General features: G+C 41.3%; 1 protein-coding gene across 3 annotated transcripts in view; it reads right to left on the bottom strand.

Moving 5' to 3' along the window:
• AFG1L (AFG1 like ATPase) overlaps positions 1–15,109 on the bottom strand; it is a 198,457-nt gene that overhangs the window by 162,624 nt on the left and 20,724 nt on the right. For all 3 annotated transcript variants that reach the window (XR_009601520.1, XM_015097361.4, XM_060419217.1), the window contains exon 2: positions 10,340–10,563. Coding sequence is in view for 2 of the 3 variants with exons in the window: in XM_015097361.4 (XP_014952847.3) it covers positions 10,340–10,563 (224 nt within the window). In the remaining variant the exon portion in view is untranslated. The remainder of the gene's footprint in view (positions 1–10,339; positions 10,564–15,109) is intronic.

Below are 15,109 nucleotides of genomic sequence, written 5' to 3' on the forward strand. Positions count from 1 at the left end.
CTTCTCCTGGATTTTCAAAGAACTTGCACTATGGAGGAAACGAGAACACAAACATGTCCACAGAGAAGCAAGTGAATGTAAAACTCACAAAAACACTGATACTCTGACACAGACATAAGGATAGGCTCATGAGCAACCGACTTCAGAGTCAGCAGAGAAGTATTTTGTGAATCTTCAGTGATTGCTTTGTTATTCATTCAAATCTTCCTTTTTTTTTTTTTTCATTTATTCCAGAGACATGAATTGAACATGGAGCACCTACTTTGTATCAGGCAGTGAACTAAGTTCTGCAGATCTAGGCAATCCAGAAAGCATGACATGGCATGTACTAAAGGAACGTGTGGTCGCCAGGGAGGCCATGGGAGATGGGAGACAGGCAGCCTCAACAAAGACTCAGAGGCAAGAGGAGGTCCCTCTCTGGTCTAACAATCTTTAAGTAGCTTGTCACAGCTGGGGACAGCTGATAACAAAGACAGATGAGGCTGGTAAGAGGCAGGGACCAGGCAGGCTCTCAAGAACTATGTAGAACACGCTAATGAGTTTGTACTTTATCTGGAGGGCACTGGGAAGCCTTAAGCAGGAGAATGGCCCAACCAGGTTCAGTTCAGTTCAGTCGCTCAGTCCTGTCCGACTCTTTGCGACCCCATGAATTGCAGCACGCCAGGCCTCCCTGTCCATCGCCAACTCCCGGAGTTCACTCAGACTCACGTCCATCGAGTCCGTGATGCCATCCAGCCATCTCATCCTCTGTCATCCCCTTCTCCTCCTGCCCCCACTCCCTCCCCAAATCAGAGTCTTTTCCAATGAGTCAACTCTTCGCATGAGGTGGCCAAAGTACTGGAGTTTCAGCTTCAGCATCATTCCCTCCAAAGAAATCCCAGGGCTGATCTCCTTCAGAATGGACTGGTTGGATCTCCTTGCAATCCAAGGGACTCTCAAGAGTCTTCTCCAACACCACAGTTCAAAAGCATCAATTCTTCGGTGCTCAGCCTTCTTCACAGTCCAACTCTCACATCCATACATGACCACAGGAAAAACCATAGCCTTGACTAGATGGATCTTAGTCGGCAAAGTCAAGTCTCTCCTTTTGAATATGCTATCTAGTAGGTTGGTCATAACTTTTATTCCAAGGAGTAAGCATCTTTTAATTTCATGGCTGCAGTCACTATCTGCAGTGATTTTTGGAGCCCCCAAAATTAATTCTGACACTGTTTCCACTGTTTCCCCATCTATTTCCCATGAAGTGATGGGACTGGATGCCATGATCTTCGTTTTCTGAATGTTGAGCTTTAAGCCAACTTTTTCACTCTCCTCTTTCACTTTCATCAAGAGGCTTTTTAGTTCCTCTTCACTTTCTGCCATAAGGGTGGTATCATCTGCATATCTGAGGTTATCGATATTTCTCCCAGCAATCTTGACTCCAGCTTGTGTTTCTTCCAGTCCAGCATTTCTCATGATGTACTCTGCATGTAAGTTAAATAAGCAGGGTGACAATATACAGCCTTGACATACACCTTTTCCTATCTGGAGCCAGTCTGGTATTCCATGTCCAGTTCTAACTGTTGCTTCCTGACCTACATACAGATTTCTCAAGAGGCAGGTCAGGTGGTCTGGTATTCCCATCTCTTTGAGAATTTTCCACAGTTTATTGTGATCCACACAGTCAAAGGCTTTGGCATAGTCAATAAAGCAGAAATAGATGTTTTTCTGGAACTCTCTTGCTTTTTCCATGATCCAGCGGATGTTGGCAATTTGATCTCTGGTTCCTCTGCATTTTTTAAAACCAGCTTGAACATCAGCAAGTTCACAGTTCACGTATTGCTGAAGCCTGGCTTGCAGAATTTTGAGCATTACTTTACTAGCATGTGAGATGAGTGCAATTGTGCGGTAGTTTGAGCATTCTTTGGCATTGCCTTTCTTTGGGATTGGAATGAAAACTGACCTTTTCCAGTCCTGTGGCCACTGCTGAGTTTTCCAAATTTGCTGGCATATTGAGTGCAGCACTTTCACAGCATCATCTTTCAGGATTTGAAATAGCTCTACTGGAATTCCATCACCTCCACTAGCTTTGTTCATAGTGATGCTTTCTAAGGCCCACTTGACTTCACATTCTGTTATAAATATCATTATTGATACAGCATGGATAATGAGAGGAAACTGAATGGGAGGGAACTGGAAGAAAAGGCAACGCTACCTGTATCTGCTCTGCTGACAAGCCACCCCTGACCAAGTAGCAGTGTGATTTGGGGAGAAATACTTACGGGGAGTTTTTGTGGTTCGTCAGGGCAAAGATAACTGAAGGTAGCTCTGTGGTGCTTTTCATTGCCATGAAGGGACTATGAGAAAGCTTCTGAGAAAGCTACACATGGCTGTGGCACTTTGGCCTGAAATGTACATTCAGTGTTCAGGTCCTAATATCTGCACATCTCTACTGGAGATGATAGCATGGGTTAGAAGTGCTTTTTCTTTATAGTTCTCTCATTTCCAAATAGAGGTTTTCACTCAGCCAAAAACCTTTTAGTAAGATATTTCCTATGCTTTGCTGAGTATTTTCTGAGCTCATAATACCCCTTCCTCAGTCTATTTATAAGAAGCAAATGCTGAGTTAGTATTATATTATTAGGGAAAGTTATAATTTCCTTAAAATTATTTTTAAAAATCAACTAACCTGTTGAAATATCTCACAATTACACTTAAAGGTACACTTATGGAATATTATAAATAGTCTAAACTGGAGAAAATATTGACCACCTGGTTACTTAGCTTTCAGCTTTATCAAATCTTTATGTTTTGACATATTTATTCCAAAATTTAAAAAAAATTAGATACAGTTGATGCCCCCCGTTTTGTGCCCTTCTTCCTCAGAGTGAACATTTCATTTTAAAAATATGTTTTGATTTACTTATCTTTTTGTGGCATCTACTACTTATCCCCCCAAAACAGACTCTTCTTTGACCATTTTTCTACCAGCTTGATTTTTTTTTTCTCTTTTTGGTAGGAGTTCTTTATATATTCTAGATAGCAATCTACAGTCAATTTTTTTATTTTTAATTGGAGGATAATTGCTTTACAATATTGTGTTGGTTTCTTGCCATACGTCAACACAAATAAGCCATAGGTATACATATGTCAGCTTTCTTTGGAACCTCGCTCCCACCTCCCTAAGTCAATTATTTTTGATGCAAATATTTTCTCCCAGTCTGTGGTCTGCCTTTTAACCTTTCTAGAGTGCTTTTTGTTGACTGTAAGTTTTAAATTTTAGTAGGGTCAAATGTATCCATCTTACCTTTATAATTTAAGCTTTCACATCTTGTGTAAGTGGGTCTTCCCTTCCCCACGGTCACAAAAATAAATCCTCTATATTTTATTCAAGAAGTTTTAAAGTTTCCCTTTAAGTTTAGGACACTGATTCTGTGGAATTTATGTTTATGTTCAGAAAGGTAGATATCTAATTTTACTTTTCACAAAGATAATCAATTGTGTCATCGCTGTTTACTGACTAGACCATCTTTTTCCACTGATTTTCAGTGCCAATTCAATGGTATATCAGGTCTCCATGTATTCTATTTTGTTCCACTTGTCTGTATGTCTATATAATAAGTGATCAGTGAACATTTCTGTTGACTAGAGGCAGATATATATACAGGAAAGTAACAGAAAATTAGACTGGAAACCTAGACTAAGTACATTTCTGGTAGAACTTTGAATACTATTACTGGTCTCCCACCACCCTCAAATCCAGTCAGGAAGCAGTCATCCATCTATTGCAGGGGTCAGCAAGTTATGGCCTGTGGGCTAAATCCAGTCTGACCTCTGTTTTTATAAATAAATGTTTATCAAAATACATTTATTTATGTATTGTCTGTGGCTACTCTGACTACAATGGCAGAACTGAAGAGCTGTGACAGAGATCATACGGCCCCTAAAACCTGAAAGATTTCCTACATGGTCCTTTACAGAAAATGTTCACCAGCCCCTGATCTAAAGACCTGACCAAAATCTCAGCATAGATCCCATGGCTCTAATGCCTCTTTATGGCCTACATAATTCTGCTGCCATAACCAAAGTAGTCAGTTTTGGCTGACAATGACAATAAAATTCCTACTTAAGACATTAGGGTATTCCCCTTTTCTTTCAATTTACTCTAAGGAATTTATAAAAGATATTCTCATCTAGTGAGGGGGTGTGGGGGAGAAATGGATGAAGGCAGTCCCAAAGTACAAACTTCTAGTTATAAGATAAATAACAGGGATATAATGTACAACATGATTAACATAATTAATACTGATACATGTTATATGTGAAAGTTGTTTGGAGAGTGAATCCTGAGAGTTATTATCACACACACAAAATTTTTTTTCTTTGTTTTATTTTGTATCTACATGAGATGATGGATGTTCACTGGACTTCAATGGTAATCATTCCACCAAGCATGTAAGTCAGGTGGTGCTAGCAGTAAAGAACCCACCTGCCAATGCAGGAGACACAGAGATGCAGGTTTGATTCCTAGGTTGGGAAGATCCCCTGGAGGAGGAAATGGCAACCCATTCCAGTATCCTTGTCTGGAGGATCCCACTGACAGAGGAGCCTGGTAGGCTACAGTCCATAGGGCCGCAAAGAGTCTGACACGACTGAAGTGATTTAGCACCCACACATGCATGTAAGTCAAATCAGTATGGTCTACACCTCAGTTATACAGTGCTATATATCAAATATATCTCAATAAAACTGGAAGAAAAAAACAAAAATAGACATTCTCATCTACACTGACAGCATAATTTTACCTCTGGAACCATGACAAAATTTAAAATGTAATTGAATACATTTGTTAATTATTCTGGAGATGGAAGCAGGCCCATTATATTCTCTTTCTCAAATTTCAGACATAAATGAGTCTTTGGCATGTGTTAAGTTCCCAAAAAACAATGCAGTTTGACTCCCAAACTTGCTTCCTTACAGATAAAGCTGTCATTGGGTTAGGATATAATCTTTTGCTTTGGCTTTCAAAAAAATTCGATACACAAAAAAATATACATTTAAAAATATTTCTGGTCTTTAATAAAGCTGTAGTGATAGATATCTATTCCAAAGTCAATGCTGCTTATTATATTCTAAAGGCTAAATTACCAGAGAACAGGGAAGCTTTACCTAAATCACACTGCTCAACCTACTTCACCTATAGGAAACGTCAGTTTTAAGAAAAGGAACGGAGAGAGTAAGGGCTCACCTCCTTAGCTAGAGGAGAGAAGGAGGAACTGAGGAAAACCCAGCAAACTTGCTAGTCTTGGATAAATAACTGAAGGGAGCCAGACAATGGGTCTCCTGCATCTCCCGAGAGAAAAGTCCACAGCACAGCATTCCAGGTATCTAGCTCACGGCTGCCAGGTGCAAGGAGCCAGATCAGAGAAAGCACCAAGACCTTACACCAGCTGAATTCAAGGCAGCGCAGGTCATTTCTACCTGCTACATGCATTGTTCTTAGGATAGTGAGAAGAGTTATCCAAATCAAAGACTATAATAGGTTGTAAAAGGAAGTCTGAAATAATAATTTCTCATTAGGGAAAAACAAAATTATTCTGTGGTGAGCAGGAGAAAAGGAAAAGGAATTTTGACCCCTGCTGCCCTTCCCAGTTCCCAGGTCTCTTTGGCTATGGTGTCTCCTCCCCAGAGATGGAAAAAACCTGGCTGCCTATATACCCCTGATTAATGGAAACAGAAATTTTCAGAGCAGCTCCACACTCTGTTTAATTCTTTCCCTCCATGACTCTAGAAATGCTTGATTTGGCTGTGTAAAAGTAATACTAATTATAGTGATTTACATGAACTACTTACCATTTATGCCTAATTACCTCACAGCACAATAACAATTATGCATACATTAAACGTGTCAGATTAACCTGGCTGTAAGTTTTATTTGATAACAAAAGTAAAATGTTCATAAATGCTCATTCTTCCTAGTTTGTTGCTCATATAGCATGGTCATCTGCTCATAACTTTTTCAAATTTTTACTAGAGAAGACATTTGCGACATAGGTAGGTGAAAGCAGCCTAATAGTCTGCCACCAATTCTCCTCACTGATAATAACTCCAGCATTTTGCGAAGAATGTGCATTTTATTCTAACATTATGGCTTACCTTTACAGAACGTTTCTTAGGAGTACAATTTAAGTCTACCAGAGTGAATATTTAAACATCTGTACCAAAAACAAAGTCAAATCTGCACATATGCTAACTGAAATTCAGTCAGACAAAGACCATCCTGTATGTTCTCACTTACAGGAATAATTTTACAAGAGCCTAACTCATAGGATGGTGGTTATCAAGAGCTGTGGGGCAGGGGAATTGGTGAAATATTGGTCAAAGGGTACAACCTCCCAACTATAAGATCTAATGTGCAGCATGGTGACTATTATTAATAATATAGTAGTATATTAATATTTGAAAGTTGTCAGAAGAGTAGATCTTAAATGTTTTCACCACAAAGAGAAATAGTAATTATGTCAGGGGATACGCTGTGGCTGCTGCTAAGTCACTTCAGTCGTGTCCGACTCTGTGTGACCCCACAGATGGCAGCCCACCAGGATCCCCCGTCCCTGGGACTCTCCAGGCAAGAACACCAGTGTGGGTTGCCATTTCCTTCTCCAATTTATGAAAGTGAAAAGTGAAAGTAAAGTTGCTCAGTCATGTCCAACTCTTAGTGACCCCATGGACTGCAGCCTACCAGGCTCCTCCGTCCATGGGATTTTCCAGGCAAAAGTACTGGGGTGGGGTGCCACTGCCTTCTCCAATGTCAGGGGATATAGGGGTTAACTAATTTTATTATCGAATCATTTAGCAATGTACTCAGGTATGAATCATCACACTGCACAATTTAAACTTAGATATGTTATCTGTCAATAGTATCTCAATAAAGCTGGGGGAAGAATCAAATGTCCATGAAACTGTAAACCCTATTTATGAAAATCAAAAATTCTACATACTGGGCTTCCCTGGTGGCTGAGTGGTAAAGAATCAGATTGCCAATGCAGGAGACACGGGTTTGATCCCGGTCCAGAAAGATCCCACACGCTGCAGAGAAACTAAGACCGTACACCATGAATCTTGAGCCTGTGTCCTAGAGCCCAGGAACTGCAACTACTGAGCCCTGAGGCCACGTGCCGTAACTACTGGAGCCCACACGCCCTAGAGCCTGTGCTCTGCAACAAGAGAAGCCACCACAAGGAGAAGCCCACACACTGCAACTAGAGAGGAGCCCCATCTCACAGTAAGGAGAGAACAGCCCACACAGCAACAAAGATCCAGCACAGACATAAACAACATTATTAAAAAAACAAAAAAAGGGATTCTACACCACTAACAAAGTTCTATTGCTGGAAAATCTAACAGTTTACATTTTCACTTCTCTGATAATTGGCATGTCAGTATTTTTAGAAGAAATAGTCTTGTGGCATCTTTATAATCTTCAAAACTGAAGTTTTACATGTTTTATTCAGACTAAATTTGCTATTTGGGTCTTCTGCAATGCTAAATATTTTGTGGGCTTAAGAAATGACAGGACAAATAAAAAAGATGTTGATCAATCTACTAAATATTCATTCACATATGCATTGGGATTAACAAATATAAGCTTTCACTAGACACATTAGAAACTACCTGACTTGTCCAATTTTCTCCTTACATAAGAATTACACAATAAAACAAGGGCCTCTAGATAGTAAAGTATTGCATTTATTTACTGCTAAATAGCTGTCTATTTAGAGGCAGATTCAGCATAGCCAATTCATATATCAAAGGTGGAATAAGATAAAAAGTCATGAGAGAAATTTTAACTTTCAGATAACAAAAATCTGGTAGTTAAAACATCTTGTCTCCTGGCTAGGACAAATAACAAAGTTGTTAATTTATTTGGAAGACCTCCTGTAATGCAAACTATAATTAAATATGCAGTACTTAAGCAATCTATGTTTTCCAAACTTCCTACTTCTTGATTCACCCATAAACTTTCGAGAACACAAGAGAAAGAGAAAACGTTGGCCATCAAAAGGGATAATTCAACATTATTTCCCATAACCATTGTGCTGGACTAGCCAACACACCCTGGCGCCCAGCCTCACAGTGCACTTCTGAGGGAAACTGCCCTGCTCACGGGAGCACTGGGTAGCACCTTATACAGAGAGCCAGGCTTTGTGTTGACTAGCAGCCCCTGGGAAACTGGTGTGAAACTTCTGCCCAAACAGGGATGAAAGATTTGGGTGGCCTCTCAGATTCTTCCTCGGGAATTTAAACCACAGATACAGGAAAAGAAATGAAAAGCTGGTAGGATGAACAGAGTGGGAAAGAGAAGGGGGAAAAGGAGCAAAGAGTAAACAGATCACTCTTTATGAATGGCAAGGCACTGGAGAATCAACAGGGACCGCTTCCTACAAGTCATCAGAGCTTTCAGAGCCACTGTGCTCAGGTGCTCAGTCATGTCTGACTCTTTGCAACCCCGTGGACTGTTGCCTGCCAGGCTCCTCTATCCAAGGAATTCTCCAGGAAAGAAAATTGGAGTGGGTTGCCATTTCCTCCTCCAGGGAATCTTCCCAACCCAGGGACTGAACCCATGTCCCTTGCATCTTCGGCATTGGCAGGTGGATTTTTTACCACTGCACCACCTGACGATGGTGCCAAAAGCTGGTGCAGGCTCTATGAGGCCTGGCTGAGTGATGGAGATGCCCTTTGTTGCTATTTTCTTTTATAATCTTGTTCTACATCTCCATTTCTTTCTCAAGCCTAAATAATACTTTATTGTTTTTAACCAAAACATGTTAATACAATGCAGTGTTTCTCCTTACATAAAAATAAAACCATTTTGTTACATTCTCAAGTGCTTTTTAAAAAGTAAAATTACTTCCAGCAGAACTTACAAATAAAGTACTATTGTTATAGTTATATTGTTATTGTTATATTGTTATACAGTACCTTTCTTATAAAGACCTGATAATAAAAGGATATTTGTGTTAAGGGGGGGTAAGTAGTTTGGTCAGTCGATTAAAGGAAAACTAGTTTCTTGGGTTGAACCATAATATCCCTCATAATTCAAGGATCACACCACTGATAACAGAGCTTCTATAGCAGGACAAGGAATGAGAGTTTCTCCTGTTGTTTCAGAATTTCAGCTAAAACTCAAAGCTGAGGACAAGAGAAACAGGTCTCCCTATACACTGCAGAGAGGCACTAGCTGTATATATGCAGGAATTCCTTAAAAAGAGGGGGGTCGTCAGAAAACAGCCTCACAACCAAAGTAATCAAGGTAGAAAATTGTTAGCTGGGTAAACAATTCTGTGGCATTTTCCCTGGATGAACCAACCTCATGTCAAGTGCAAGGGGTCCCCAAGAGAAACATCCAAACAGATTAGAATTAAGGCAAAATGGGCATCCTCTCCCCAGCTGGATGCTCACTTATGTTGAGAAAATCTGCAGACAGCTACCCAAGTAGGGTGTGAAAGAGTTCACAGAAGAACCTGACATGTATGTGTCCCCAGGAGCGCAGGGGCACACAGAACAGACATTGGTGTTTGCTTCTTAAATCTGCAGAAGTCCAAGGGCAGGAGACTGACTGAAGCTGCCCACGCAGGAGGGTTTGGAGAAAGGAGGTGTGTTACTTGGGGGTGGTCTCAGTAGACACCACAAAGGTGACCTGGCTAGAGCTGTCCTGAAAGGACCCCACTGAAGAAGGCTAAGTGCAAGGGCAAGGCTATGCCCGCACCACAGGGTCGTGCTGTGAGATGTTTGCTCCTTAGAATCATAGGAGGTTGGTCACAGTGACGCAGCGGGGAGGTCCTCATGGGAGTCCTGAAGAACGCACACAATGCTCCTCACAGAGAGCTAGCACGTCAGCCATCTACCACACAAATGGCCCTTAACTGGCCACTCAAGACTCTGCTGTTTCACTCTAATCGTCTATCCCCTGCATTCTGACCCTAGGGAAGCCAAGCTAGCAGAGAGAGGAGAAGGGGAGAGAAAAAAGAACAAGTCACTCCTTCTTCTCTGCTACTGATCCCAGGCCAGGCCTGAGCTAGAGCGAGGGGGAAGCTTTGAATTGCATACAAGTTTTCACTGTAACTGGTATTTAGGTATTCTTTTTACTACCTCAGTATGAAGCTATTTGAATCCCCTTGAAGGTAAAAGAAAGCTATAGAACATCAAGAGGTCAGAAATGGGGATCCAACAGAGCTGGTTTAAAGGAACTGGAAGGAAATTTTCAAGCTCTTTCATGAGTGTACCCAACTGCATTTAATCTAGTTTTAAAATGCTCACACTTTTAACTATTCCATCTTTAACATGACACAAATCTTACCTTAGAAAAAAGGCCTTCTTCCTCTATCCTGTATCCTTTAAGGTCCTCATGCAGTTTCTGCAGACACTGTATGACTCTTCTTTGATGTTCATCATCTTTTAGCTCACGAGCTTTGATCAGAAAGTCATAGTGGTCCAATGGTCCATGGCAAACAGCTAAAGCTTTTGAATAAGCCTCTGTAGCAGCAGTTGGAGACATACTCTCAGGGGGCTGAACTGAATAGGCTATAAACAAATACATATATATATGTAAGATTTAAGACTTTCTGAAATGAAGGTATTTCATAGTGCTTGATACTCTTTCTTAAAACTTTTAACCAATTACAACTGTACATATTTGAGCAGCTGTTGTAAAAATCATTTTGATGAAAACCATAATATAAAACACATTTTGAGGACTTCTCCGGTGGTCCAGTGATTCACACTCTGTGTTCCCAACGCAGGGGGTCTGGTTGGATCCCTGGTTAGGGAACTAGATCTCACATGCTACAACTAAGACTCAGAGCAGCCAAATAAATATATAATTATTTTTAAAACATACACATTTTGTACAATAAATATATAAATGATTGACTCAATTTAATAAACCCCAAACTCAGAACCTATCACTACAACCCCTCTTCTAGGAAGCCTTTGTGCGTGTGTTTAGTCACTCAGTCATGTTCTGCTCTTTGTGACCCCAGGGACTGTAGGCTCCTCTGTCCATGGGATTCTCCAGGCAAGAATACTGGAGTGGGTTGCCATGCCCTCCTGCAGGAGATCGTCCCAACACAGGGATTGAACCCAGGTCTCCCACATTGCAGGTGGATTCTTTACTGTCTGAATCACCAGGGAAGCCCTCTAAGAAGCCTAACCCCCTCTACAGTGACAGCTTTACCTCCACTCCATTGAATGCCACCAAGGTTCATTGCATCCTTCGCCACAGCAGACGTGGTGCCTTTCTTTGCATTAGGCCTAAATCTGGTTCTTTAATACCAAGGCAGAGACTTAGAGACTAGTCGCAAAGGGTTTTCTGTTGCCTCTTAATCCCTATCCAAAACAACACAGCATTCAGACGTTACCATGTTGAATTCAGTTCTCTGCTTACAAGATTCCTTCTCTTTTTCCATTACCTTTAGGTTGAACACAAAGAGATGAGAGACAAGAAGAGTGTTTCAAAGCAGAAAACTGATTATCTGTGGTAAGGTCCAGTTATAACTCCATTCCTTATTTGGGCCAGGTTCAAGCTGGCACATTTTTAGGCAAAGATTTTGCAAGGATATTTTGCCAGAGTTTCTCTTGTTTCATTGAATAACATGTTTCCTTTGTTTCAATAATATGAAAATTACTTAATTTAGGAAAAAAATTAAGTCACAACATTATTTTCCTCTTTTTCTAAGAAAGGAAAAAAAAATCCTTAAATATACTGTGACTGTTGAGGATAGGGCAGGGCTATCCCCTAATAACTGTTCTCCCTTTCTAAACAGGGGTTTTAGCTGGGTACAAGTCAGCCCAGTAAAATATTCCATACCCTGGTCTCTCTGGCAGCTAGGATGGCCACGTGACTAATGGGATGTAAGCTGAAATGTGTGCGCTCTGCTCCGGAGCACTTAAAGGGAAAGGGCAAATTCCCCTCCTCTCTTTCCCTCCCCTCCCTCTGTCTGGAAAGAAAGTGCCATGGCTGCAGCTGGAAGAGCCAACCTGGCAAGGAGAGGCACACAGAATGCTGAGCAAAGCAGAGCAAAGTTCCCCAACAATGCTGAGCTGCCAAACCAGCTCTGGACCACCTGCCTGGATTTTTATGTAAAATAAACGTCTATCTTGCTTTTCAAGCAGTGTATTTTGGGGTCTCTTTGTTACAGAGGCCTAAATTGTACCCTAACTAATACATGGGGCTTACAGCCTGCAATAGAGAACCAAACTAAGGGTCTCCTGGGATCCTAGGCCTCATAGGACCAAGGACAAGGTTTGGGTTCATGCTGAAACTGAAGGCACAGGTTGAGAGTTCCGCAGAGGTTTCCAGCGATTTGAGACGTTTACCAGGGTGGTATAAGAAACATACTTGCAGTTTGTCCACAGTCCCTGGCACAGAGCTCATAAAATCCTTGGAATTTCCTAAGTGATAGAGCATCTTTTATTATTCATAATGAGCCTCTTTCTATCACACATATGCTAATGAACTCAGGGAAGGTCCTGAAAATAGTCTCAGGACAGGGCTGGTTCCCAGAAAGACCAAGTGTTTAGAAAGTTGGAACTTTCAGTCCCATCCACCAACCTATGAGGGCAAGGAAGGCTGGAGATTAAACTCTATAAACACTCTAGAACAATAAGATTTGGAGAGCAGCCAGGATGGTGAACACCTCAAGGGAAAGTGACGTATCCAGAGAGAGCATGGAAGCCCCATCCCTTTCCCCGTGCATCCCTTCCATTTGCCTTCCATTTACCCTTTATATACAAACTGATAAACATAGTTAAAGTGTTTCTGAGTTCTCTGACCATTACTAGAAAATTATCAAACTTAGCTAATTATCAACCCCCTGAACTTGAATTCAGCCACGCAGGAGGGTGGGAAGCAGGGCAGCACAGTTGCAGCTGGCCTCTGAAGTGGCACCATTTTCATGGGACTGGCCCTTTAACATGTGGGAGCTGATGCTACTACCTTCAGGTAGATAGTGTCGGTATCCACTACTGGATACCCAGTAGTGTTGGACGATTTGAGACCCTCACAACCAGGGAAAATGCTCTTTTCCACTCCCTGTAATCAACTAAGTAAAATACCTAAGATAATGCTAATTTCCTTCTCCATCCCCAAACCCCTTCCCCAGACCGCAACCAGATCCTCAGCCAATCAATCATCAATGCTACCCAATTTTCTGTGTGTATGTTAGTCGCTCAGTTGTGTCTGACTCTTTGCAACTCTGTGGACTGTAGCCCACCAGGCTCCTCCGTCCATGGGATTTTCCAGTGGCAATCCACTGGAGTGGGTTGCCATTTCCTTCTCCAGAGGATCTTCCCAACCCAGGGATCAAACCCAAGTTTCTCACATTGCAGGCAGACTCTTTACCGTCTGAGCCACCAGAGAAGCTCTCTACACAATTTTACATCCTAAAGTCTCTCTAATCCACTCCCTCCTCCTTTTTCATATAACCATTCCAGCCGAGGCTCTTAATTATCTCTGTCTTGGTCTCCCTGCCACTGATCATCTCCAACCTCAAATTTATCTTGAACACAATCTCTTAAAAAAATATCTTCCATCAACAACAGAAATGATCCTGCTAAAATCCAAATGTGATTTTACCAATATTTGGCTTAAAATTCATCTCACTGTTTAAAGAAGTGATTTTCAAATGTAATTTTAACAGCAGCACCTTTTTTATATACAAAACCTTCCATCGGATCCTAAATTTACTTAAGAGAAAAGAAGAAAGGGGTAACAAAGTCCCATCCTCTTCACATCTCCCTCATTCTCACATCCATATCCCTTCATTTCCAAAGTAGCCCCTAAGGCCTCTTCCCCGCCTTACAGGATCACATTAAGTGAGAACAGTGCACAGAAAAGAGTTAACACAGCAGGCCTCAGACTGCAGAGCTTAGAAATGCCTGCTTGCAAAAGTGGGACCTTGACTGGGAGCTTGAATTCCCAGAGGGTTCCCATCAATCCCAGAAATAGTGAGTGACTCACTGTGACTAAATGCTTATATTATATATAAGCAATATGGTTTATGCGGAACACCTAGTTCCCTTCTACAAGTCTGGAATTTTGGCACAGGCTAGGCAGAGGGTGAGCTTCCCAGGTGGCACTAGCAGTAAAGAACCCACCTGCCAATTCAGGCAGTATAAGAGATGCAGGTTTAATCCCTGGGTAGGGAAGATCCCCTGACAGAGACCATGGCAACCCACTCCAGTATACTTGCCCATGGAAAGAGGAGCCTGGTGGGCTACAGTCCATAGGGCTGCAGAGTCAGACATAACTGAAGCAACTAAACATGCACGCATGGACAGGCAGAGGGTGCGTCCACAACCACCAGTCGACCCTAGGCCTTGAGTCTCTAATGAATCTTCCTAATAGCCACCATTTCACACCCGTTGTCAAAGTTGCTGGAGGTATTAAGCATGTTCTGTTTGACTCCACTGAAAGAAGATGCTTATATGCTTCTAATTTTTTCCCAAACTTTCCCCCACATGCCTTTTCCCTTTGCTGATTGTGCTTTGTATCCTTTCACTATAATAAATGGTAGCCTTGAGTACAACTATATGCTGAGTCCTCTGAGTCTTTTAGTAAATCCCCAGAGGGTAGTCTTAAGGGGATCCCCAACACACATGGTGTTCTCATTCTGAGGTTCAAGGAATCAATACGCACAGAAAAAGCATTTGACAAAAACTAACACCCATTCATGATAAGAACTCTCAGTAAGCTAAGAATAGAGGGAACTTCCTTATCTTGATAAAGAATATCTACAAAAACCCTATAGCTAAAAATATACTTAAGAGTAATAGCCTAGAAGTTTCCCACTAAGATCAAGAACAAGTAAAGGATGTCCCCTCTCTTCACTCCATATCAACACAGCATTAAATAATGCCATAAGACAAGAAGAGGAAATAAAAGGTATGCAGATTGAAAAGGAAGAAATAAAATGTCTGTTCCCAAATGACATGATTGTCTATATAGAAAATAAAAAAGAAACAACAAAATAAGACTCCTAGGACTAACTAGCAATTCCAATAAGGTTGTAAGAGACAAGGTTAATATACAAAAGACAATCACTTTCATATATGCCTGCAGTGAAAAGTG

The sequence above is a fragment of the Ovis aries genome, chromosome 8 (genome assembly GCF_016772045.2).
Source record: "Ovis aries strain OAR_USU_Benz2616 breed Rambouillet chromosome 8, ARS-UI_Ramb_v3.0, whole genome shotgun sequence".
Classification (NCBI taxonomy): Eukaryota; Metazoa; Chordata; class Mammalia; order Artiodactyla; family Bovidae; genus Ovis; species Ovis aries.